General features: G+C 43.7%; 1 protein-coding gene across 1 annotated transcript in view; it reads right to left on the bottom strand.

Moving 5' to 3' along the window:
* Nucleotides 1-26,787, bottom strand: part of EML5 (EMAP like 5) — a 300,424-nt gene that overhangs the window by 244,138 nt on the left and 29,499 nt on the right. The window contains exons 2-4 of the mRNA XM_054025269.1: nucleotides 10,859-11,018; nucleotides 4,075-4,173; nucleotides 2,695-2,763 (exon numbers count right to left, since the gene is read on the bottom strand). Of these exons, the coding sequence (XP_053881244.1) occupies nucleotides 2,695-2,763; nucleotides 4,075-4,173; nucleotides 10,859-11,018 (328 nt within the window). The remainder of the gene's footprint in view (nucleotides 1-2,694; nucleotides 2,764-4,074; nucleotides 4,174-10,858; nucleotides 11,019-26,787) is intronic.

Consider the following 26,787-nt stretch of genomic DNA (forward strand, 5'->3'; position numbering starts at 1 on the left):
CAGGATGAAAGAGGCATTGGATGCACAGCTTAGGGAAGAAGCATCTGGATTCAAGCCGAAGAGATCCTGTGTAGATCAGAAAAATGCATACAATGGCAGGCTCCCCTTATTATCAATTTAGTCTAATTTCAAAAGGCATTTAACAGACTGCATAGGCATACATTGTGGAATATTCTTCAGTCTTATGAAATTCCAGCTAAAATTGTCATAATCAAGACTAAATACATTGATACAAACAACACTCTAAGGGTAAACAACCAGACCCGATGGTTCAACATGGACACTAGCATTATTGTTTGGGATTGCCATAGATTGGATAATTAAGAAGTACATTAGCAACACTGGCGTAGTATGGGTAGATGGCAAATGCCTACAAGGCCTAGATTTTGCTGATGATATCATGCTAGAGTGACATTTCCAAAAAGCTACAAAGAAAGACAGACACGTTTGCAAAATTATCAGGCCTAGCAGGACTCACAAACGAATGTCCTTGAAACCCTAGTGTCAAGCAATAACAACATATCAGAAGGCAAAAACAAAGAAAGTTGAACAGTTCATTTACTTGAGCAGCACCATATTTGCTAACAGAGATTTTGTGAAATAAGTGATATCAAGGATAGGAAAGGTAGGGTTACCATACGTCCGGATTTTCCCGGACATGTCCGGCTTTTGGGGGCTCAAATCCCCGTCCGGGGGGAAATCCCCAAAAGCCGGGCATGTCCGGGAAAATCAGTAGGGCTCTTTGGCTGGGGCCGCGGGGCCGGGGGCATGGTGCCGAGCCCGGCCGGGCGCGCGGTGCCGGGCCGGGGTCGCAGTGCCGGTCCGGGGTGGGTGCGGGGCCGGGCGGGGAGCCGGAGGGTCCGGGGGGTCCGCGGGGCCGCGAGGGCCGGGGGGTCCACGGGGCCGGGGGGTCTGCGGGGCTGCGAGCCGGGGCGTCCGCTGGGCCGGGAGCCGGGGGGTCCGCTGGGCCGCGGGGTCCGCGAGCCGGGGGGTCCGCGGGGTCCGCTGGGCCGGCGGGTCCGCTGGGCCGCGAGCCGGGGGGGTCCGCTGGGCCGCGGGGTCCGCTGGGCCGGGAGGTCCGCGAGCCGGGGGGGTCCGCGGGGTCCACTGGGCCGGCGGGTCCGCTGGGCCGCGAGCCGGGGGGGTCCGCTGGGCCGCGGGGCCAGGAGCCGGGGGGGTCCGCTGGGCCGCGGGGTCCGCTGGGCCGGGAGGTCCGCGGGGCCGCGAGCCGGAGGGGCCGCGGGGTCCGCTGGGCCGGGGGGGCCGCTGGGCTGCGGGCCGGGGGGTCCGCTGGGCCGCGGGGCCAGGAGCCGGGGGGTCCGCTGGGCCGCGAGCCGGAGAGGTCCGCGGGGCCGCGAGCCGGAGGGGCCGCGGGGTCCGCTGGGCCGGGGGGGCCGCTGGGCTGCGAGCCGGGGGGGCCGCGGGGCCGCGAGCCGGGTGGTCCGGGGGGCCGGCAGTGCTGGGCGGGCCAGGGGTGGTGGGCCGGGGCCGGCACCCCAGGGCCCGAGCCGACCCAGGCTGGAGCCGCCGGGGGGCCAGCCTGGGCCACGCCTCCTCCCCCCACACCGCCCCTTACCTGCTACAGGCTTCCCGCGACTCAAATGTTCGCGGGAAGCAGGGGAGGGGGCGGAGACTTTGGGAGGGGGCGGAGTTGGGGCGGGGGCGTGGGTGGGGCTGGGGGCGGGGCCGGGGTCCCTGGGGGTGTCCTCCATTTGGAGGCACAAAATATGGTAACCCTAGGAAAGGCATCCACAGCATTCACTAAAAACTCAAAACCTATGGAAATCAAAGATATACAGTACCAAAACAAAACTAAACTTTCAACTCAAATGTAATCTCAGTGCTAACATACAGCTGAAAGAGCTGGAGATCTTAAAATGTTAGATAGAAAACTAGATGCCTTTGAAAATAAATGCCTAGGAAAGATTCTGGGCATTGGATAGCGAGACTTTATCAACGATGAAGAGATCTGAGAAATTATCAATCAGCAGCTTATCTCCACTAGAATTAGAAGAAAATGGACATATTTGGGGCATGCCAACAGACAGACTCCCACGTAAAGCTCTCAGGTAGAACCCAACTGATGTGAGGAAACAAGGGCACCCCAGAGAAGAACCACCACCCTTAGCAGGTGTTCTAAGGGTGGTGGTTCAGTCAATCTCAACACCATAGAGCAGATGGAAGCAGCAGATAATGACAGAGAGGATGGAAGAGACTAGTTTCTGCCCTGTGTGCCAACATCAGCAAAAGTAGGATGTAGTAAAAAATCATCATCATCACCACTACTTACTTAGGATCTCAAACAGTATATTTTATAATACTTTATTTTTAAATAACTTCAGTGTATCTTGTGGAAGAACTCTCATGTCCTTTTAAAAAAAACTGCACTAGCAGTTGTCTAATTACAAATAATGTTCTTTTTCCAATTTACATGTTCAATTTATATTAAGCAGCAACTGAATCTAATATAGTCTATTAATGGAAAAGTTATCAGAATATCTCATGAGCAATAATATTTTTGTTTGTAATTTATTAGTAAGATTCTGAATACAAACCTCCTATCTAAATTAAATATAAAAGTACTCCCTTTAGATTCCATAATTACTTGCTTTACAAAAAAAAAAAAAAAAAAAGAGTGATAGGAAATATAACTCAACATATTTATATAAGAAAAGTGTAAATTTAGTACAGTACCTTAATATGTTTTACACCACAGCTGACTAGTTTGTTTGGTTGGTACAAATCCCAAGAAATATCAAATATCTGCAAATAAATCAGAACGCTAGTAAAGATGGCCTTTTTAATATATGTATAATTTTATATATAAATGAAAATAGAACAAATTCCCATTCAAATGACAAACAGCACAAAATCTACTGACCTATAGACAGCAAAAAGCCATTTCAGAACTTTTCAAAGAAGTTTATTGGGACTATTTTTTATGCCTCCTCTCAAAAGTTAAATTGCATTGTTCATTATATAAATAGCTTTCATTATCTGTATTTGTCTGGCATACCCAAAGTAACACAGTTACAGAAGATGATGTGTGTATATTTAAAAGTTGTAGAAAAAAATCCTATCTTGCATTTGAGAAATAATATTTCATTATACAGGTCTGTCGCATCTTACGCTGGGGTTACGTTCCGCAGTCAGCGCGTAAAGCGAAAATTGCGTATAGTCAAAATTACATTGAGTGTAATGGCGGGCGGAATCGCCCGCACTACAGGTACAGTATTAAAATTGTTATTTTTCTCTTCTTTTTTGTTTTTGCCGACCGCATAAAGCTGAAATCGCGCATGTTAAATGCGCATAAGATGCGAGAGACCTGTATAAAAAGGGGCACACAGAAGTCTAATGCTGTTTTTTTCTGATGTTTGAGGACTGTGAAGTTGTGCAAGTTAATGTTCTTTTATGCCTTTTCTCATTTTTATGTATTATCTTTAGATGTAATATGTCTAAACTAGAAGCTTGATAAGGAAATAAAATTCAATATCTATTTGTCAGAATGCTCTGAAGGGGTTATTAGTGATATTCTCAAAAGCCTGGAAGATTTTAAATGCCAGCGAGATTATAAAAATAAAAATAGTCACCAAATCTATATTATTGTTAAATGGAGTTAAATTCTTGCAACATGTCTTAATAGTGTTCTTTTTGAGTATTCTTTCATTTGTGTAAAAGCTATGAATAAGCCTGCTTCAAAATGGTCTCCAAAGTACCGTGTGTATTCCCCAACTCCTAAGCCACATACAGCTAATGAATTACAGAGTTCAAAAGATTTGGCACATTTTGGTTCTCCCGTACCAGGAGTAGGGTATAGCTTTTCCTCAAATATGACACCTTCAATATATGCTTCTAGGTCTCCACAGAGTATGCATAAACATGTGGTAAACCACATATCCATCTAAAGCATAGATATTTATGATGCATATATTTTTCCACAAATAAAGTTAACATGATCAACTTCTATAATCTACAACAGCTGATATTCAGAAAACAAAAATTCCCAATATGTACACACAGAGGTTTCAAAATCCCCAAATCCCACCAATACTCCTATTAAGTAGTTATGCTTACCCTGTCTGTATGACCAGGAGCCATCGATAACATTTTTCCTTTTCTCCAGTCCCACACGCATATTGTATTTTTTGAATCAAGACCCACTGAGACCAAACGCTGATAATTTCCAAGAAGTTTAAAAAAGAAAAAGGAAAATATCAATATTTGGATCAAGTTCCCATTTAATTTTGAGAGACATCTTACCATACCTGGATTTTTAAAAGAAATCTAATTGTATACAGTAACTCCTCACTTAAAGTCGTCCTGGTTAACATTGTTTCGTTGCTGATCAATTAGAGAACATGCTCATTTAAAGTTGTGCAATGCTCCCTTATAATGTTGTTTGGCAGCTGCCTGCTTTGTCCACTGCTTGCAGAAAGAGCAGCCCGTTGGAGCTAGCTGGTAGGGGGCTTGGAACCAGGGTGGATCGGCAACCCCCTATCAGCTCCCCACTCCCTTAAGTTCCCTGTGCAGCAGCCGCCCAGCAGGCTACCAATTGCTGGGAGTTCAGCTGTCCCTCCCCCCACTGCCATGTGCTGCTCCTGCCCTCTGCCTTGGAGCTGCTCCCGGGAGCCTCCTGCTTGCTGTTTGGGGGGGGGGGTTGGGAGGAGGAGGGCTAATGTCAGGGTGTCCCCCTCCCCCCTGCTCCTGGCCCCCGCTTACCCCATCTCCATAGAGCAGAGAGCGACATGACAGGGCTCAGGACAGAGGGAGCTTGCTGGGCAGCAGCTGCTGTCTCAACTTGCTGATCTACTTAAAAAGGCAGTGTACTTAGAGTGGGGTCAGAGTATCTAAAGGGGCAATGTGCATCTCTCTCTCTCTCTCTCTCACACACACACACATACACACACACACAGGGTGTGTGTCTCTCTATCACTGTCTGCCATGCTGTCTCCCCTCCCTCCATTTCTCCCTTGTAGAGTGTGACACTACATTAACAACAATGCAATAACCCTTGAGGGCTCAGTCGAGTACTAGTTCATCATTTACCAGTAAGGCATTCCCTGGGAAATATCCCACCCTCTGACTTCACCACCACAACCAAGCTTCACAATCATCATTACTGTGTACAGTATTAAATTGTTTGTTTAAAACTTATACTGTATAAATATATAGTCTTTTGTCTGGTGAAAAACATTTCCCTCGAACATAACCTTCCCCCCCCCATTTACATTAATTCTTATGGGGAAATTGGATTCACTTAACATCGTTTCGCTTAAAGTTGCGTTTTTCAGGAACATAACTACAACGTTAAGCGAGGAGTTACTGTATATATTTAAGAGGGGGGGAAATAGAGCAACAGGGCCCAGTGTTAGTCTTCATGTAAGTAAAAAACTTCCATGGAGGTTGTGTCAGTAGAAGAATAATACACTTTTATAAACTTGAGGTTAACTAGTACCTTAACAGATATTAACAGATATTTCTGAATTAATACTTTGAATATTGTTCTAGAAATGTCCTCAATATACAAATGTGAATAAAACATAAAACATTACTCTGTACCTAAGACCCAATTCTGTAAAAATGCAGGTGCTAAATATTAAGTATGTGAGCAATCCCACTGAAGTTAGTTTAAATTTAAAGTACATACACCCTGATCCTGTAAACAGTTACCTAAGTTTTAATCTTAAAATTTCAAGGAAGTGTAAAGAATAAACACATCATCTTTATCCTTACATCTTCAAAACCTGTTAAACAAAATATTTCTTTTAAAAAAATGAAGTTAAAGCTGAGAGTGTTTTTAAAATTCAGTTCAGCCAATACCCAAAAATATTTTTAACATTCTATACCTATTAAATTTTTTATTTTATTTTCTGAAATTCTTAAGAGATCCAGGGAGAAGACGTTTCAGACGTAAGGAGGCTGCATGAAAGGAACAGAGAGAAAAGTGGACTATATGCATGTGCACATTCAGCTTCCCAGATGACGCTTTACAAGAGATATAATTCAATTCTGCACTTTCAGTCACTGCTGACCACTAAAAACCTTCAGAGGCATCCATAGCTGTGCAAGAATGGTGGTTAATTTATATTTTGAAAGCTAAGCTATATAATTCTCCATAAACTATGTTATGAAATAATTTGTGCTGCCTCCAAAAACAGTAACTGATTTTGTCTTGCATGATTGCTTTAGCGTCAGGACTTAAAACTAGCACTGAAGAAACTCAGTAAGCATATCTAAGGAGTCCCAAATCAAAAGATGAACTGCAAATCTGGAAGTGCCAAAAAGTTATTCCTGAGATGAAAAAAATAAAATAAAATAAAAATATCTCTGTGCTCCCCAGCCCTCTCTTAGCCTAATACACCTCTACCTCGATATAATGCTGTCCTCAGGAGCCAAAAAAAATCTTACCACGTTATAGGTGAAACCGCGTTATATTGAACTTACTTTGATCCACCGGAGTGCGCACCCCCTCCCTACCCCCCGGAGCATTGCTTTACCACGTTATGTCCGAATTCGTGTTATATCGGGTCGCGTTATATCGAGGTAGCGGTGTATGTGGAAATAAACAGCATATTTCTGGGCTTAACTCACTTTTCATTTTAGCTTTGCATTTCAACTTTATTATTTCTTAAACGGTGAGAGCATAATTGTTACTGTGTAAGATCTGACCACAATGATCTTACACAATCTTAAAGACAGACTAAGATCAGACAAATACAAAGTGGGTGGTAGGGTGTTTTGGTTTTGGGTTTGTTTGTTTTTACATCTGGATAGTGACGGCTTAATTTTGACAGAGGAAGGACTTGTGAGCCTTATGGACAAAGATTTTTCCTCTCTTTAACTGATAATGCTTACACTCAAAGGACCAAGTTAAGGCAAATTTAGTTTCCATTTTCTGACACATGTAGATAATAGTCAGTTAAAAAGTCTGCCTGTCAGGGAAATCCACCTACAATACCACCAACACCAAATTGGCTGCAAGCTGCACAGCCCACAGCAAAGTGGAAGTGATCTTTCTGGTCTCTATTTGTAAAACTCCATAAATTCCCAGTTTTCAGATCTTTCAAAATCCACTCCTTCTACTGAAAATGTTCGAAACAGGAATTGACCTAGTTCCAGCATTAACAATCCTGCTCAGGAATGAGTGGAGTAAAGGTATATTGAATCTATTACTATTATAATAATTTTAAAGCATCCATCACCATGAGATCTGAGTGTTATACAAAACTTAAGTAGAGATTCAAATCTCAAAAAGAGACCAAATTTCATGCTCCCTGGCTGCCTGCAGATTTACCAGAGAGCTAGGAAAGCAGGATTTAATTAGTATGGAACACCCGAACAAAGAGGTAGGTCTTGAAGTTCTCTCTAAAACTGGCTAGGTTCATGCTTAACTGTATTTCCACAGACAACATATTTACAGGTGCAGTTCTCCTATCAAGAAACCTTTACCATAAACTTCGCCATTGGAGCCAGCAAGTTGTAACATACTGGATGAGCATGGGCATAGACAATTGGGGACTGAAGGAGCTATAGCCCCCCTCCCCTTTCCCCCCAAAATGTAGAAACTGCATTAATAAGGAAACACTGAGTTAGGAACTGAAGTTCATTTATGTCATTTTAATAGAAGTAAAGAAATTTAGTTATGATGCAAAACTACTAATTGAAATGATATTCAACAGCTTTTATTTTATTTTTTTAATTCTAGTCCCCCCCCAAAATACAAAAAGGTTATTTATGTCCCTGATGAGTGTAGATGTATGGTAGTTTGGAGATGATGAAACAGTCTTAAAGTAGCCTGGGCTTAGATCCATTTAGGGCTTTATATATGGCAACCGGTACCTTGAATTTCACACACCAGTCAAATGGCAACAAGTCCAGACAGGCAGCTATAGTCTGGACTAGAGGGAGTTTCCAGTGGACTTTAACAGATAATCTTAGATAAACTTTAGTCCTAGACTAGGATCGTAGAGCTAAGAGGTTATGAAGGCAAGAATGACTGATGCTAGAACAGCATTTGAGGGGTAGAGGCATAGTTTTCTTTGCCCACTGTAGGTGAAAGAATGTTGTTCTTGCAAGCAATGCATCCTGAAAGTTTAGCCATACTGAGAAATCTAAAAACCAAAGATTCCCTATCACACTGATGATCTCTACGGCTTACCTCTTATTTTTCCAGGTTTTTTAAATGAAATTCACACTTGGGAGCATTCTTACCCTAATTCTTAGAATCATAGACTATCAGGGTTGGAAGGGACCTCAGGAAGTCATCTAGTCCAACCTCCTGCTCAAAGCAGGACCAATTTCCAACTAAATCATCCCAGCCAGGGCCTTGTCAAGCCGGGCCTTAAAAACCTCCGAGGAAGGAGACTCCACCACCTCCCCAGGTAACGCATTCCAGTGCTTCACCACCCTCCTAGTGAAATAGTGTTTCCTAATATCCAACCTAGACCTCCCCCACCGCAACTTGAGACCATTGCTCCTTGTTCTGTCATCTGCCACCACTGAGAACAGCCGAGCTCCATCCTCTTTGGAACCCCCCCCTCAGGTAGTTGAAAGCAGCTATCAAATCCCCCCTCATTCTTCTCTTCTGGAGACTAAACAATCCCAGTTCCCTCAGCCTCTCCTCATAAGTCATGTGCTCCAGTCCCCTAATCATTTTTGTTGCCCTCCACTGGACTCTTTCCAATTTTTCCACATCCTTCTTGTAGTGAGGGGCCCAAAACTGGACACAGTACTCCAGATGAGACCTCACCAATGTCAAATAAAGGGGAACGATCATGTTCCTCGATCTGCTGGCAATGCCCCTACTTATACAGCCCCAAATGCCGTTAGCCTTCTTGGCAACAAGAGCACACTGTTGACTCATATCCAGCTTCTCGTCCACTGTGACCCCAGGTCCTTTTCTGCAGAACTGCTACCTAGCCATTCGGTCCCTAGTCTGTAACAGTGCATGGGATTCTTCTGTCCTAAGTGCAGGACTCTGCACTTGTCCTTGTTGAACCTCATCAGGTTTTTTTGGGCCCAATCCTCTAATTTGTCTAGGTCCCTCTGTATCCAATCCCTACCCTCTAGTGTATCTACCACGCCTCCCAGTTTAGTGTCATCTGCAAACTTGCTGAGAGTGCAGTCCACACCATCCTCCAGATCATTAATAAAGATATTAAACAAAACCGGCCCCAGGACCGACCCTTGGGGCACTCCACTTGAAACCGGCTGCCAACTAGACATGGAGCCATTGATCACTACCCGCTGAGCCCGACGATCTAGCCAGCTTTCTATCCACCTTACAGTCCATTCATCCAGCCCATACTTCTTTAACTTGGCGGCAAGAATACTGTGGGAGACCGTATCAAAAGCTTTGCTAAAGTCAAGGAATAACACATCCACTGCTTTCCCCTCATCCACAGAGCCAGTTATCTCATCATAGAAGGCAATCAGGTTAGTCAGGCATGACTTCCCCTTGGTGAATCCATGCTGACTGTTCCTGATCACTTTCCTCTCCTCTAAGTGTTTCATAATTGATTCCTTGAGGACCTGCTCCATGATTTTTCCAGGAACTGAGGTGAGGCTGACTGGCCTGTAGTTCCTCGGATCCTCCTTCTTCCCTTTTTTAAAGATGGGCACTACATTAGCCTTTTTCCAGTCATCCGGGACCTCCTCCGAGTTTTCAAAAATAATGGCCAATGTCTCTGCAATCTCATCCGCCAACTCCTTTAGCACCGGGCCCCATGGACTTGTGCACGTCCAGTTTTTCTAAATAGTCCCGAACCACATTCTTTCCCCACAGAGGGCTGGTCACCTTCTCCCCATACTGTGCTGCCCAGTGAGGCAGTCTGGGAGCTGACCTTGTTCGGGAAGACAGAGGCAAAAAAATCATTGAGTACATTAGCTTTTTCCACATCCTCGGTCACTAGGTTACCTCCCTCATTCAGTAAGGGGCCCACACTTTCCTTGACTTTCTTCTTGTTGCTAACATACCTTGTTGTTACTCTTAACATCTCTTGCAACTCCAAGTGTGATTTGGCCTTCCTGATTTCACTTGCTCAGATAACGAGAATAATTGGTCTCTACAACACTACATTTCTAACTGGGAAGGTAGTAGAGCTAGTAGGTAACAGAAATTAGCTTCCCTGGCTAACAGAAGGAACTAAAGTCAGCTAGGGAAGAACACAGCCTAAGGACATATTATTGTGCCTGACCTCTGCACAGGTTTGTAAGAAGGGGTGAATGGGACGGGGAAGTGGAGTAGCACAAGGAGCCTTCTCCCCATCCTGTGCAGAGGCCAGGCACAATTTCAGTTAGGACTGAAGTGCTAGCAACCCCCAAAAATAGAGAGAATAAACTAAAATATGCCTCACATCAATTAGCAGAGCCATCTAGCTCAGAGGAGCGAGTATGCAGGATGCTGAGACATTCAGGGAAGCAATTTGCTACCCTCCTCCTAAAGCCCTGCTATAGCCTCCAATAAAGGCCAGTACCATGATCATATAATCTGGCCCTACGCCTGTGTTTTTTTTTAAATCCTCTTTTCAAGATGGCTAACATTTTGTTAGCTGGGGAAGAGCCTGCCATCATGTGTGTCTTCTTTCTTGCCCTCTCCTGTACCAGGATGATCTCCCTACTACAGTGCAGTAAGCTCCCCTCATCTCTTCATTCACATCTCTTCTGAAGCTGCAAATTTTTAAATTTGGCAAGAAAAGTGTCTGTAAATACTAACATCACTTTCCTGAAACTGGACAAATAAAACCTTTGATTCAATTTATCTCCTGAAAGAAAGTTGTATCAGAGGACTTTTTTTAAACAGATCTAGACAGTTTCTCTTTTAAAAACAGATTTTGAAAATAGAATATTGACTACATACCTGCCCATCTAAGTCAAATGCCAAGCAAGCTATACCATGTGTGTGAACATCTTTCAGTATCGATATAGTCTGCACAGTGTATGAGTCCCAAACACAGATATATGGTTCTTTTCCAACTTGACCTGTTGCTACCAACACTCGTTCAGGATGCAAAGCAAGGCTGCAAAAAAAATGAAAAATAATTTCAAACATTAGAACATTTGTTCAAGGAACTTGTACATTATTTAGCTTGTTAATCAAATGTTAGTTTAAGTCCTTAAATAAAAGTCAACTTTTATAATAAGTTTTCCCATTGACGCTACAAGACGTCACAGTATCATCCTGTAAGACAACTTTCATGGTAGCCATACAACTTTCTTTCACACAGTTCTAACAACCGAACTTAAATCTTCCATGAGGCCTTTTCCAATGTGAAACTTATTTCATAACCTATCACATTGACTAATCTTCTGTTCTGCAACATGCATGCTTTACCAAATTCTTCTGCTTAATTACTATTTCCCATTTCCTCCTGTTTAAAAGGACACCAACACAAAACATATAATTTTTAATTTAGGACAGTTGACTTAAAATATAATAAAATAACAAATGCTTGGCCAATAGTTAAGGTTGTAGCAGAGCTTATGTAAAGTTGATTTTTCAAAGTTGATTTTTCTAGACTCACATGCTTAGGCAAATTGCTTTGAAAACTGGTATGCCACATGAGAGGCCAAGAGTAACAGATGCAGGGAAAATCTGGGGTTGTTTGATCAAAGAGTTCCTGAGATTCAGACCCTCACAGGACACTTTTTTGTGCACTAGAACCTCACAGAAACAATGTGTTTCTTTTAACACTTTTTTGGACACATAGCCAGAAAAAAACAGCAGCAAGAATCCCCCAAAACTCATATCCCTGGAATGCCAAAGCACTGATCTAGTGTTCCTTGCCAGGGTCAGGCTCCAGAAATGGCAATTTAACCCATGATATGGTGAACATGTAAATGAGGTATAACAGAGGATCTGAAATCTTCCAGTTTATATTTCATATCAAAGGAAGATGGGTAAGAGGGATGTATACCTAGAGAAATCTTTCTGTACAAACTGGATACAGCAAAACAGAGTGATCTGTGAAATGCTCTACTTGACCCAGGAAGGTAACCATTTGAAAGTTGACTCTATGCCAATGGTCACCAACCGGTTGATCGCGATCGACTGGTCAGTCCTAGAGGATCTCCTAGTCAATCACGATCTCTGGTGGTGCAGCATGGCTGCCGCTAAGGCAGGTGCCTGCCCCGGCCCCATGCTGTTCCCGAAAGCAGCCAGCGCGGCCCTGGGGGGTGCGGGGCACGGGTCGCCGTCCACGCGCTGCTCCTGCCTGCAAGCACCGCCCCCGGAGCTCCCATTGGCTGGGAATAGGGAGATGTGGCCAATGGGAGCTGCGAGGGCAGTGCTTGCAGAGAGGGGCAGCGCACGGAGCCACGTGCCCCCCCAGGGGCCACGGGGCATGTTGGCCCCTTCCGGGAGTGGCGTGGGGTCGGGGCAGGCAGGGAGCCTGTCTTAGCCTTGCTGCACCGCTGACCGGGAGCCACCCAAGGTAATTGCTGCATGGCGGGAGGCTGCACCCCAACCCCCTCCCAGAGCCAGTACCCCAAACACCCTCCTGCACCCCAACACTCTTCCCCAGCCCAGAGTGCCCACCTAGAGCCAGCACCCTGTACCCCCTTCTGCACCCCAACCTTCTGCCCCAGCCAGGAGCCCCCTCCTGCACACAAACTCCCTCCCAGAGCTTGCACTCCTCACCCCCTCCTACAGCCCAATTCCTTGCCCCAGACTCATCCCAGAGCCCCCTCCCACACTGCAACCCCTTTGGCCCCAGCCCAGAGCCTGCATCCCCTCTTGAACCCCAACCCCCTACCCCAGCCTGGTGAAAGTGAGTGAGGGTGGGGAAGAGCAAGCAACGGAGAGGGATGGGGATGGAATGAGCGGGGCAGGGCCTCGGGGAAGGAGCAGGGTAGATCCGGGGATGCCCTTAAATTCAAAAGGTGATCTTGGGCGTAAAAAGGTTGGACACCACTTCTCTACACCATCACTAACGGACTTTCTTTCCCTCCCTAGATAAATCTCCTGGAGAATGGAAATGAAAGCCTTAACCAACATCTATTCTGTATATTTATCTTCCAAAGACTACTTACAGCAAAAAGGGGCAAGGCAGTGTGTGATGATAATAAATTCTACTCCTAGGAGTTGACCTAGATCCGGGTGTCAAGCTGTCTGCAGTGGCTGAAGAGCATGAGTACCAACCCGAGGGCAGACTACTAAGAAGCAGGGCACAAACCCCAAATTGCTTGTAAGTTCTATACTTAGCTTTCACCAACCAAACATCAAGTGTAAACTCCTCAGGCACTATAACAGCCTAAACATGGAGTCACAGACACTCCCCTTGGGTACTCCGGTCTCTCTTGCCTTCTAGGCAAGCTTGCCTTTGTAATAGATGGTCCCTTACACACACACAAAAAATCACAATAATACTCAGGTTACTCTCAATCCCGAAGGACCAGTCACTTACCCTAGGTCAATTGCCCTTTAGATCTTACACCAAAGACAATTCTTGTGGCCAATTTTATAATAAACAAACTAACATTTTATTAACTAAGAAAAAGAAATTAGTTATTTACACACACAAATAAGTTACAGTCTTGGGTTCCAAAAGGTGATAGAAGCTGCTCAAATAAGCAAACTGTATACATCCTTTAGGGCTAACCCAGGCTAAGCAGCTGGGGAACCCTTGCTTATGCTTAGAAATCTTGCCCTCCCAGAGCCCAAGCATCATAGAGATACAGTTCTTCTTGTCAGGGATTTTTATTCCCTTCCTCCCAGAGTTCAAGATGATGGGATGAACTCACATGCACGTCTCCTCTTTATGGGGGAGGAAGGAATGTAGTTAAAGTCTGTGTTCTTTGATGTTTCACAATGGCTCATTTGATTTCAGTGGGCCTTCTTGGTGGGCAAGCGCTAATACCTTGTGCAGGAAGCCAGTATTTTACATTACCTAATGCTTCTTTCCTGTTTGATGACTTATGGAGGATTACAATGCAGACACTTAATAGCCCCTTATAACACGGGGTACATCTTTTTTACAGTGCAAATATTTGTAATCAAAAATAATAATTGGGGCTGTCAATTAATCACAGTTAATACATGCGATTAACTCAAAACAAATTAACACTTTTTTTATACAAGCATTAATCGCACACCAGGGCATCATGCACAGGTGGGCACTGCTACATGCCTCCAGGGCAGGATGTCCTTCCTCCCACCACCCTGTTCCACTACTGCTCCTGTCTCTTTCCCGCCCCCATTGAGTCGCCCCTAGCCAAGCAGCTCCAGGTTGGGAGCCTACCTCCTGTCTGCTGCACAGAGCGGAGGTGAAAAAGGCTGATATCAGGGTATTCCCTTCCCCCCACCAGTGTACCCAATCACCACTGAGCTAGGGTCGGGGAACAGGGGGAGCCTGTCTGCCGACAACAGCTGCTGATGGCTAAAAAAGCATTCAGGCTCCTGAGTGCTCGGCTTAGAGACAGCACTCCAACACACAAACTTCCTTCCCCCCCAACACAAAAAATATTTAAATAAATAGTATTCTATTATTTTAACAGTGCAATTAAAACTGCAATTAATTGTGACTTTTTTTCAATCTCACAATTAATTTTTTTAATGATTTGACAGTCCTAGTTGAGACCCGGGGCCTTGGCATGAGCTGGTACCTGATCTGCCAGCATCAAGCCAGGAACTTAATAAGTAAGTATAGAAAACACAAAGGGTGCTCTGGACATAGAAGGGAGCGGCTATATCATGAAGGGAGAGGGTAGATCAAGCTAGTCAGGGAGCTATCATAGAAGACCAATTTAAAGAAATGTAAGTTCTCTTTTCTCTATAACTAACCTAAAAGAAAACTACCTTCACTGTGTTTTGCAAAGCATGCAGATGAGGTGTTATGCCAACTGCTTCTTTGGTTTTACTACATATTTTCTCTACTTCCAATAAATCTTGTTTTTATTAATACTACTGTTGTATGAATAATTTCATATGGCACAATGACTCAAGCACTTCCTCCTGGCTCTGAGCAATATCAGCACATCTCTCGTGGAAAGGAACAATGTACATGTGTGGGAAGGAATAAAAGGACTTGATGAGGGGAGAAATGTTGGAAGTGAAAGGACAAAGTAGGGGGAAAGGAAACAGGACCAGACAGATTATAAGAAAAGCAGGGGAGGCAAAGAACTGAGGAGGAAAACGGGGGGGAGAAAGGACCAAGTGAAGAACAAAGGAGAAAATGATGAAAGAGAAAGGATGGGGAAGAGATTGGAACTAAAAGAGGAAAAGGAACAGTAAAGATAAAAATATAGAAAAGATAGTCTTCTGGCTAATTCATGAGACTTGAAATCAGGACCCCTGGGTTCCATCCCTGGCTCTGCCACTAACTTATTATTTAATGTTAGGCAGGACAATCAATCAGTTCCCCCCAACTCTAAAATAGGGTTAATAATACGATGGAGGAGGACTGTATAATTACATGGACAGATAGACTTAATTATAATACTTCCATCCCTCACAATTAGGTAAAAGCATCTTACCTGCTTTCACATGGAAAGCATTATACTGTATAAGTAGCAAGTATTATCATAAATATATTTTTATTCAATGGGAAGAACAAGCTAAATAAGAAAAGATTCACAAGTGCAGAATAGAATGAAATCTCCATTACAACACAGTACCTCTGCTGAAAACACTGCTCTACAGCCAAAATGCTTCTGAAATAAATGTAGTCAAACTTTACTAATTCTGGGTCACTGAGAACGAAAATGATGCTTAAAATTGTTGATTGGCTCTAGTTTTCAAGATATGCTCTTGGGTCAGTATATACGACCCTTGACTTGGGAATGGCGGAGGATAAGTGAGTTCTAAAGGGAAGGGATCTCAATTTAAACCAGAAATGACTAAAATACATCTTTGACTGGATCTATGAATAAATCTATGACTGGGTTTGGACAGTACTTGTTTTTTAGACAAAACAATGAATGATGCAATCTGAAGCTGGTATTGCGTCATACATGATATGAATTGCATCATGGTATTCCTAGAAGTCATGGATGATGCAATCATAACGAAGCTTACATCACTCTTCTGAACAAATTGCTCTATATCAGCTCTAGAAATCATACAGTGTCGTGCTCTCTTATTTGTCAGTGTTTGATTTTGCAAAGGGACACATTTCTGTTTAGCCAAAGTGAGCAGAGATGCCTCGTACTTGTGTGAACAGTGCAGATAACTTCTGCTATGTTTGTGGTGAAGTGACTTTTGCATCACAAAAGCGCAGTATAACCACTATGGTTAAGAAAGCCTATCACCTTTATTTTGGCTGCAAAATTGGAGATCAGGACAAGAGGTGGACCCCACACATATGCTGCGACACTTGTGCAACAAATCTTCGCCAGTGGTTGAACAGGAAAAGGAAATCTATGCCTTTTGCAGTGCCAATGATTTGGAGAGAGCCAACAGATCATACCAGCAATTGTTACTTCTGCATGGTGCCTCCAGTTGGGAAAGGTGTGTCAAAGAAGAAAAAGTGGACTGTGTATTATCCAAATATTCCATCAGCTATACGCCCAGTACCCCACGGAGAAGGACTGCCGGTTTCTGATGCACCAGAATCATTCTCATTTGAGTCAGACGAGGAAGAGGAAGAGGATGAAACTTCTGGTCCTGAACCATCAATGTCACAGGACCCACATTTTCTCCCATCCTCCTCCTCTGAACCACACCTCATAACGCAAGGTGAACTGAATGACCTTGTCAGGGATTTGGAACTACCCAAGAGTAAGCCAGAGCTGTTGGGCTCCAGACTACAGCAGGGGAATCTCCTGGCAGGTGATGTTAGGGTTTCCATGTTCCATGACCGTCAAAAGGATCTTGTCCCATTCTTCTTCATGGAAGGTGATCTTGTAGCCTGCAACAACATTGATGGTGTAATGGCAGCCCTCAACATCGTTCACGATCCAGATGAGTGGAGACTGTTCACTGATTCATCGAAGACGAGTCTTAAAGCTGTTTTACTGCATAATGGCAATGTTTTGCCATCAATTCCAGTTGGTCATGCAGTCCATATGAAGGAAACCTATGACAACATGAAACAACTTTTCAGGTGCATAAACTATGACCAACATCAGTGGCAGCTTTGTGGCAATTTGAAGGTTGTTGCTCTCTTGCTTGGTCTGCAGACTGGATACACAAAGTACTGCTGTTTTCTCTGCGAATGGGATAGTCGTGCAAGAGATTCCCACTACATCAAGAACGACTGGCCACTCCGACAGACATTGGAGCCTGGGAGGAAAAGTGTTCAGCATCCACCTCTTGTTGAATCAAGGAAGATTTTGTTACCACCCTTACATATCAAGCTGGGTCTGATGAAGAACTTTGTCAAGGCCATTGACAAAACACAAGCAGCTTTCAAGTACCTCCGTGGAAAATTTCCAAGGTTAAGTGAAGCTAAGATAAAGGAAGGTGTCTTTGATGGTCCTCAGATTCGTGAACTTCTTTGAGATGATGCATTTGACCATGCACTGCGTGGCAAGCAAAAGACGGCATGGAAAGCCTTCCAGTTAGTGGCAATAAATTTTCTCGGAAACAACAAGGCAGACAACTACAGGTTGTTGGTGGAAAACCACCTCAAGGCATACAAAAGCCTTGGTTGCAACATGTCACTAAAGATACATTTTTTGCACTCTCATCTAGATTTTTTTCCACCGAACTGCAGAGCAGTGAGCGACGAGCACGGCGAGTGATTTCACCAGGACATTGCAACAATGGAGAAACGCTATCAGGGCAAATGGAGCCCATTAATGCTTGCAGACTATTGCTGGACAGTGACAAGAGATGCTCCATTTAATGAATACAAGAGACAAACCAAGAAGCGCTGAGTAGACACTGAATAGGACTAAACTATGTACACAATAGTTTTTTGCCTTTTCTTTCATAATAAATTTTATTTATATAACCCTTTTGCTGATTTTTAAAGTGTTACATAAACAGGGCAGGTGAAATGTTATCATGTAAAGCAACCATAAACACATGATAAGACCTAGGTTTACAATTTATGATTAAAACTCTACTATCTACACAATATACATAGACATAAAATGTAAAAACTTAAATATCTTTGAAACAGTAGCTAGTCAGTTGTTTTAATTGTCATATTTAAATTCAGCACATCAAAATACATAATAAATAGCACATTTTATCTCTGAAGCAGATGACTTCTCAAAAATTGTAGACCAGTGATATACTACAGCAAGGCTAATATATTTAAACAACCTTAGTAGTATGGTATGGATTATACCAATAGCTATATAAATAGCCAACATTTTGAAACCTAGGTGCCTACAATTAGGGTCTTAAAACTTTTATTTAGGTGCCCAAATACGAAGACTTGATTTTGAAAGTACTGAGCACTTCCAGCTGCCACTGACTTCCACACCATGGAACTTTGACCTCAGTACGAACTGCAGTGCTCAATACCTCTGAAAAATAGGCTACTTTATTTAGGTATCTAAAAATGGATTTAGGAGCTTAGTATTTGGTAACCATATTTAAAAATTTTGGCCAAGGTACACTATTTTAAAATATTCACGTCTTGAAGTTTATCTTAAATTATGTTCTGCTACACTCAAACAGATGTACATAGATGCGCATACAGTAATGTGATGATGTAAGATTAAACTATTTTATCATAATAATACTTACACAACAAGTTCAGTGATTTGGCTAAAACATGTACATTAAATAAAACAAACAACTTAAAGTCAAGTTGTATGACATACAAGAAGTGTTATTATCAGTACATGTGCATAATGCTTAAAATCAGAAAATATGTTTCACAATTTCAAAGACCCTATGAGTTCAGGAAGGAAAAATTAGTGACTTAAGCGAGGATGTTTTCAAATAGATCCTTTTTCATTTGATTTATTTTGAATGTATGTAAAATATGAGATTTTTAAGATATGGTAATTTTTCCAGAACATTAAAATAGCAAATAATCTATATATCCATGTTAGGGGTGTACATCTAGTAGGAGATGCCTAAGAATGGTATCATTCTGTGGTAACCAGGTTTATCAATTCCACTATGAAGGCCTTCACAGCCTATGGCATACATTTTTGAAGCTGCTCCCAAATCTGTGTTTCCGACAAAAAAAAAAAAACACAACAACAACAAACATTGTTATCATACCATCACGCCTGCTAGAGTAATGTTTAAATGCTTTCAAGAAAAGATTATTTGACTTTGTCATTACCAGTCCACAAGATTTTAGTTGAAGTTTATAAATCTAATTATTTTAGCACCATATTTCAACATTTACATAGAGCCAATTTTAAAATTATTGTGTAATAAGGGCATTTGATCTTGGAAATTTTAGCTTTTTTGAAAAATCAGCTGAATGCTATGAAAGGACTATTATTAGGTAGTATTTTGCGGCAGTATCTATTAAAATAACACTGCTTTTCTCAGATGTTTTTCTAAAACATCTTAAGACAATGATAACTGATATACTTTAGCCATAAGCTGTGGAATAAAAATGCATATTGAGATAATAAAGACTGGCTTATAAGACTAAAACATTACTGCCATTATTAAGGTGACTGGATTTTTTTAAACCCTCTCTTTCTGTGATCTGGTCATATAAATATCAATTATCAGTCTTAAAATCACACCAGCTTGGCTCAATGGTGCATTCTTGAAGCCAAGTCTGTCCTATATTATGATTGCACCAGTTCTAATAGTCATAGATGAGAAATTAGCAGCACCCAAAGATGTAATTAGCAGAATAAAAAAAACGTTATCTATGCAATATCCATAAGCTTTATAATTATTGACAAAAATGTATTACACTTATCCTGCACTTTTGTGGATCAAGGCAAAACCCTCAATAGATCTAGAAACAAAAAAAGAAACCAAATTAATGCCTTGAAATATTTTATTTCTAAAAGCTACTCATGTACAGAAGCTATTCCTGTACAGAAGCATAAAATTAAGCTTAGCAAACTTCAGGGGGAAAAAACAATAAGCTTGCAGAAAATGGTAAATCGGTATTTTTTTTTCCTATCACTTTCTACCATAGAGTCAAGCAGTGCTTGGCCTTAGTCAAAAATACAAATTCCTACATGCATAGAGAGTATACGTAATTAACTAGAATGCAAAAGCCAGATCCTAATTCACTGTAAAATAAAAATAAAATAAGAATAGGTTTATGCATTGCAGAAGCTTACATAGTAGAGGCATACTGAGTGAAACTACTAGCTAGATATTTTTACTAACCTAGCCTCCATAGTAGTTTGTATAAGCACTTATATACCCACAGAACATATGCATTGCCTCAGGAAAAACATAATTTGCTTCAGTACAGCGGTGTGTTATGTTCACTCTCAGTAACAGCAGCAAATAACCATCCGAAAACTCTACCCTAGCAACAACAAAATTACACTTACATACAATGAGTGGGGAAAACACTGGAAAGGACAAGTACAGAATATCTCTCTTCTGCCTATCATGGAAATGCTCATTGGTACAGAAATGTTTTTTAAGTACATCAGAAGCCTGCTAAACAACCAGTGGGGCCCCGGACGATCGAGATACAAAAGGAGCACTTAAAGACGATAAAGTAATTGCGGAGAAACTAAATGAATTCTTTGCTTCAGTCTTCACAGCTGAGGATGTTAGGGAGATTCCCAAACCTGGGATGTCCTTTGTAGATGACAAATCTGAGGAACTGTCACAAATTGAAGTGTCACTAGAGGAGGTTTTAGAATTACACCTCTACTCCAATATAACGCAACCCCGATACAACACGAATTCGGATATAACGTGGTAAAGCAGCGCTCGGGGGGGCAGGGCTGCTTTACCGCATTATATCCGGCAGCGGGGCTCGAGCGGAGATTTAAAGGGCCCGGGGCTCCCAGGCTGCTTGCCCAGGACTGTCCCTCTCTTCTTCATGTGGTCCACATGTCAAATGGGTCTGTATTTCCCTGAATCCAGCAGTAGGAAGTCCCTAGAATGTTTGGATAGAGGTGGCAGCAGTGGTGAGAGGATTGGGCTAGAATCCATGGTGTTTGCCCTGTGTCCAAAACTCCCTATCCACCACCCCAGGGGAGGCAGAGAGGAACAACATGACTGATCTCTGCAGCTAGGTGCAGTGACTGTTAGGTGTGGGCTCTATGGACTTAGAAATTATCTTACATTTGCCTCATGGTCTGTCTTGCATCAATTTCTTCACACAGAGAAGAGGGAAGGAGCAGTTTGCTGATACAACCAGATTTTCCAAGCCTACCCAGTTTCCTTTTCTGCCCAGGGCAGGACAGTTGAGGTAACCCCACCAAGACTGGGTTGCTGAAATGTTGCCTATATTTTGCCCACTGGAGCCATCCTCTCAAATGCTTGCAGGGATTTTCCTGTTCAATGGAGGGACTCTGAAGGGAAAATTGCATTCTGTCTGTGATGGGTTATCACCCCTGGGGTGCAGTCTGGGAGCTGTGGGAACCACTGTGCCCCTAGCCCCCCAGCTGGGCAGGCCTCTCTTACACTGCTTTGCTAGTGATTCAGCCAGCCTCTCCAGGCTCTGTTATCACCCAACACAACAGCACCACACCACACATCTCTGCGGCCCCTGGCAAGGGGGGAGAGGCGGCTCCGTGCGCCCCCGCTCCCAGCACTGCCCTCACAGCTCCCATTGGCCGGAAACCGGCCAATAGGAGCTACGGAGGCAGCGCTTGCAGGCAGCGCACGGAGACACGCCGTCCCTTTCCCCCAGGGACTGCAGAGACGTGCTAGAAGCCAGCCGCTTCTGGGAGCAGCATGGGGCTATGGCAGACAGGCAGCCTGCCTGAGTCCTGCTGCGCCGCCGTCCAGGAGCCACCTGTGGTAAGCACCTCCCGGACAGAGCCTGCACCTCGCACCCCATCCTCCACCCCAACCTCCTGCCCCATATCAGAATCCCCCTCCTGCACCCAAACTCCCTCCCAGAGCCCGCACTCCCTCCTGCACCCCAATCCCCAGCCCCCTCTTGCACCAAACTCCCTCCCAGGAAAAAGACTTGTATATAGGGGCCCCACAAAATCTAATAGCCACGGGCCCACAGGAGAGTTAATCCAGCCCTGTTTGTGTGTTTTCCATTATTTTGAACACAATGATGGGATTCACAATATATGTGTTAGACAAATACTGTTAGTTGTTAACGCCTGGTTTCTTGACAGCAGCATGAAAGCAGTGCTTACTATGTTTGTTTAAATGTGGGATGAGACTAGAGACAAGCATAATGTGACTGAGATCCCAAAACTGTAATTAGGCTGAGGGTAGAAAGGGATCTTTAGGCAGGTTAGTGTATGACTGACAGCTTTGAAGCTTCACTCCCACGTTATAAAAGGGAAAAAGAATTAGCATTTGTTGTGTTTTCTTTTTCAGTTTTGTCCTCAATATTGAATTTCAAGTAGACATAGAAAAATAGCGACGCTGAAGACACAGATACTGTTTTAAAGAAGAGGTTTCCTTAGCAACAAAATATCAGATGAAAATCCAACAATGTATTCATGTGACTGAGCTTCACAAAACTAGGACATTAGAAAATGCAGAGAAGAATACAGTTGTGGAAGATACCATCACCTTAGGTATCTTCTAATTAAAAGTATAACTCAAACATCAGAATTATTTTTGTGTACTTAAGCATACAAACCATTTTGTATTGAGTTTTTATACACATTTTAGTCACCTTTCCCCCTTTTCTTTGGTTGGGGATCCACCACTTTTTCTCACTTATCATTTGGGCACACCCTCCCTTCCCCCACCAAGGAGGATAGCAAGAGAAGCTGAAGATCATTTTTGCAACACTAATCAATCAGTCGGTTTACTGGAAATGCTGTAAGAACACAGACTCTGAAGAGGAATATTTTCTAAGTGGGTTATCTTGGGGATGCATCTGTTTCTCACAAACCCAATGTAAGCGGGGGAATGGACCCGCTATTGTGCGGAACTTTCCTGGCTTATACACTACCCCGGTGAAGTGGGCTAGCGAAAGGATCTGAGTCCTCGCTCCCACTTCCTTTACCCAGAGCCCTGCCTGACCTAGGGCTTGTCTATACTTACCGCGCTGATTCGGCGGCAGGCAATCGAACTTCTGGGTTCGATTTATCGCGTCTAGTCTGGACGCGATAAATCGAACTCAGAAGTGCTCCCCGTCGACTCCGGTAATCCTGCTCGCCGCGAGGAGTACGCGGAGTCGACGGGGGAGCCTGCCTGCCGCGTCTGGACGGCGGTAAGTTCGAACTAAGGTATGTCGACTTCAGCTACGTTATTCACGTAGCTGAAGTTGCGTACCTTAGTTCGATTTGGGGGTTTAGTGTAGACCAAGCCCTAGAGGACTCTGCTTCTACTCTCCGGTTTGGCAGAGTCCTCATAACCCCAAGAAGGCTGGGCCCAGGATTCCTGGGGGGCTCGACCCCCGACCTTTTTGTGGTCACTTAGGGCAGGGGCTATGGTGTCCCCACTCCAGGGTGGTCTCTCTGCACTGGATGCTTCCCTGACCCACTGATAATTACATACAATTCAAAGCAAATACAATTTATAAAACATTTTAAAAAATAAGGAAAAAATGGGAAAGGTTAAATGAAAACATGTCATCCCCCTTTGTGGCACGGGGACATCACAACCAGCATCTCTGGAATGTAAGGCCTGGTCCACACTAACCCCCCACTTCGAACTAAGGTACGCAAATTCAGCTACGTTATTAACGTAGCTGAATTCGAAGTACCTTAGTTCGAACTTACCGCGGGTCCAGACGTGGCAGGCAGGCTCCCCCGTCGATGCCGTGTACTCCTCTCGCCGAGCCGGAGTACCGGCGTCGACGGTGAGCACTTCTGGGATCGATCCGGGATCGATTTATTGTGTCTAGACAAGACGCGATAAATCGATCCCAGAAGATCGATTGCTTACCGCCGGACCCGGAGGTAAGTGTAGACCTACCCTAAGGGAAGTTCAGTCTGTTCCTCACAAGTCCCAGGCCTCCTTCTCAGCCCTGGCTGTGCTGCAGGGATGCTGCGGGTTGGACACTTGCTCTGGCGGTGGCCACAAGCTCTCAGGCTCTAGGGGGCAGGACCCTTCTTCCCAATGGCGCACCCGCCTCGTCGGGGTTATGATCCCCCTCCAAGTCTGGCCTGCAAGGCATGTTGGCTGGGGGCGTCTCCCTGCGCTGGGTCTGCTGCCCTCTCGCTCTCCCCAGCTGTTCACTGCACCTGGCTCCACTCTGCCTCAGCTCCACTCTGCCTCAGCACAGCTGCTGTTGCTGCTCTGCCTCCAGCTCCCTGGGCTGCTTCTCTGGTCCCTCTGGATCTGGTTGCTGCAGCTCTCCTCCCAGAACAGGTCTGCTCTGTGGCTGCTTCTGTGACTCTGCTCCCAATTCTGACCTGCTTTTCTGGCCCCCTCTGGATCCAGCTCAGCTCTGCTCCACAGCTCAGCTTGCACTCCTGCTTTCTCCTTAGCTCGGCCCCACTCTGTCTGACCCAGGCAAGTCCCTCTCACAGGGAGGACAGGACCCCTCTGGCCTCCTGACTCCCTGATTAGCCTGCCCGCTCTGTCAATCAGGCTGACCTGGAGCATTGGCCTCTCCCCATTGTTCCTGGGGACTGTCAGTCTCAGGGGCATGATTTCCCATTGACCCTTCCCCTTTCTTTTAGTTCTGGGAGCTAGCCAACCAAAACACCCCCACTGAGTTTTAGTAAGTCCCCTTACACCAAGAACCAGGATCCCTAAGGAGACTATCCAATGCTGTATCTTTCCCATGGTTATTGAGAGCATTGGTAATGGCACAGCCTGCTCTTTTAGAAATCCATTCTAAAGTAAATGTATGCAATTTAAAGAAAATCAGAATAATAAACTACTTGGAGTTGGAGGGGGGAAAAACAGCCACTTGAAAATTATGTTCTGATTAGTTCCCAAGTCTCTATCACAGCCCTTCCATATCCTATCTTACAGAGAAAGGGTTTACAAACAGCAAAAATGATACAAGGGCTGTGAAATCCTTTAGTCTGGAAAGCATAACTTTTGGGAAGTAGTAATCAGTCCAGCCAGAAAAAGAGGGAGGGAAAGCAGAACAAATGAGGATATACATTAAGTGAGAATAGAAGTCTGTAACCAAAGGCAACATCTGATGATGATATCATATCTACTTTGCATTATTTGATAAAAATAGGTTGAGCTTGCCAGGTGGCTGCTCTGTATGTCTCCTTATAAAATGGTCTAGTTCTGTCTACCCTGGATGTGGCGACAGATCTTGCTAAGCACATTGAGATACTTGAAAGCATCTTCCAAACCTTCTTATAAGCTTCTAAAATAGAAAACATGACCCAGGTAAGAGTTGGTTGTGTTACAGGCTTTCCAAACCTTAGTTCTTGCCTGCATATAAGGTGAACAAGGTATCAGATTTCCTGGTGGACTGTTCTATCTTAGTAGGTTTGAATGCTGTACTAAGATCTAAGCTATATCACCTTCTCTCTTTAGGATGATTAGTTTTTGGACAAAATTAAGGGTAGTGTGATGTCTTGGGTGAAATAAAGAATGACTGCTGATGAAAAGTACTATTTTAGAATGAGTACAACTTGGGAGAAACTAAAGAAAAAACTTTTGAAATAAGGTCCCTAATCCTTTTCAGAAGTGATAGCTATTAAAAGGCAAAATTGGAGTTTTTGCTATTCAAAGCACTTCAACAATACAACCTATATGGTCCAATTGCATGGTGTTACCTTAAGCTTAAGCATTTCTTGAAGGACATACTTGGTCCTGAGGTTCTGGGAGCACCACAGTCTCCAGAATTGTTGTTGAAGTGGGAAGAGTCCTACAGATTCACCCAACCAGCTGTAGCCTGTTACAATTTCCTGGTCCAAATGACCCTAAAAATGGTACCTTCTCATAACTGTGGTTCTTCGAGATGTGTTGTTCATGACCATTCCAATTAGGTGTGCGTGCGTTGCGTGCACAGCAGCCAGAAAGTTTTTTCCCTAGCAGTATCCATATACCTAATTGGAATTGACATGAACAAGCACTCAAAGAAGAATTTAGATTTCCTGTGCCACACCTGGAACAAAAGATGTGTGGGGAAGTATCTTGCAAAACATTAAAAATCTCTACTTTTGATTTTCAGTTACAGCTAATCCAGCAGAAAGTTATATTTTTGTTCATACTGGTGACTGCAGTTATAGTGCATGGGCCTTGCCAAAAGAGACTGCTGCTGGAGATGTGGGTACCCCAGACCCATATTGGCTCACATAATTTGGGACTGTCCCAAGTTACAATCCTGTTGTCCAGAAGTAGGTAGGAAGATTAATATGATAATGGATTCCTCCTTAAAAATTACTTCCCAGAACTGTGTTTTGGGATATATCCCATCATCTTGGAAACTCTCCAACTCACTGAAAGCTTTGTCGTCTAGAGCAGTGCTTGTAGACAAATGACTCATATGTTTGATGGAAGACGAGACTGCTCCAAGGATAGAAACTCAGCACAGCAGCTTGGCTGACCTGGCAGCTAAAGAGCAGATAACATTTCAGAGAAGAGGGAGCTCAGACAAATTTGAAAAGGTTTGGTCTGACTTTTTAGAAAACTTTGATTAATTCCTAGCTGATGTCACTCTCCTTTCCCCTCCCTGCCCTCCCTCCTTCCTTTTCCTTTCATACCCGTCCCATTCCTTTACGTTGTTATTTTCTCCCTTATTTTTTTAAACAAAATTCAATACAATACATAAATAAATAAAGGCAACTTTGGCCTGGTCTACGCACAAAGTTGCACCTATTTAACTAAAAGTGTGATTTTAAACCAATATACTTTAAATTGGTACAACTTTGTGTGTGGGGGAC

Source organism: Malaclemys terrapin, chromosome 4, assembly GCF_027887155.1.
Source record: "Malaclemys terrapin pileata isolate rMalTer1 chromosome 4, rMalTer1.hap1, whole genome shotgun sequence".
Taxonomy (NCBI): Eukaryota; Metazoa; Chordata; order Testudines; family Emydidae; genus Malaclemys; species Malaclemys terrapin.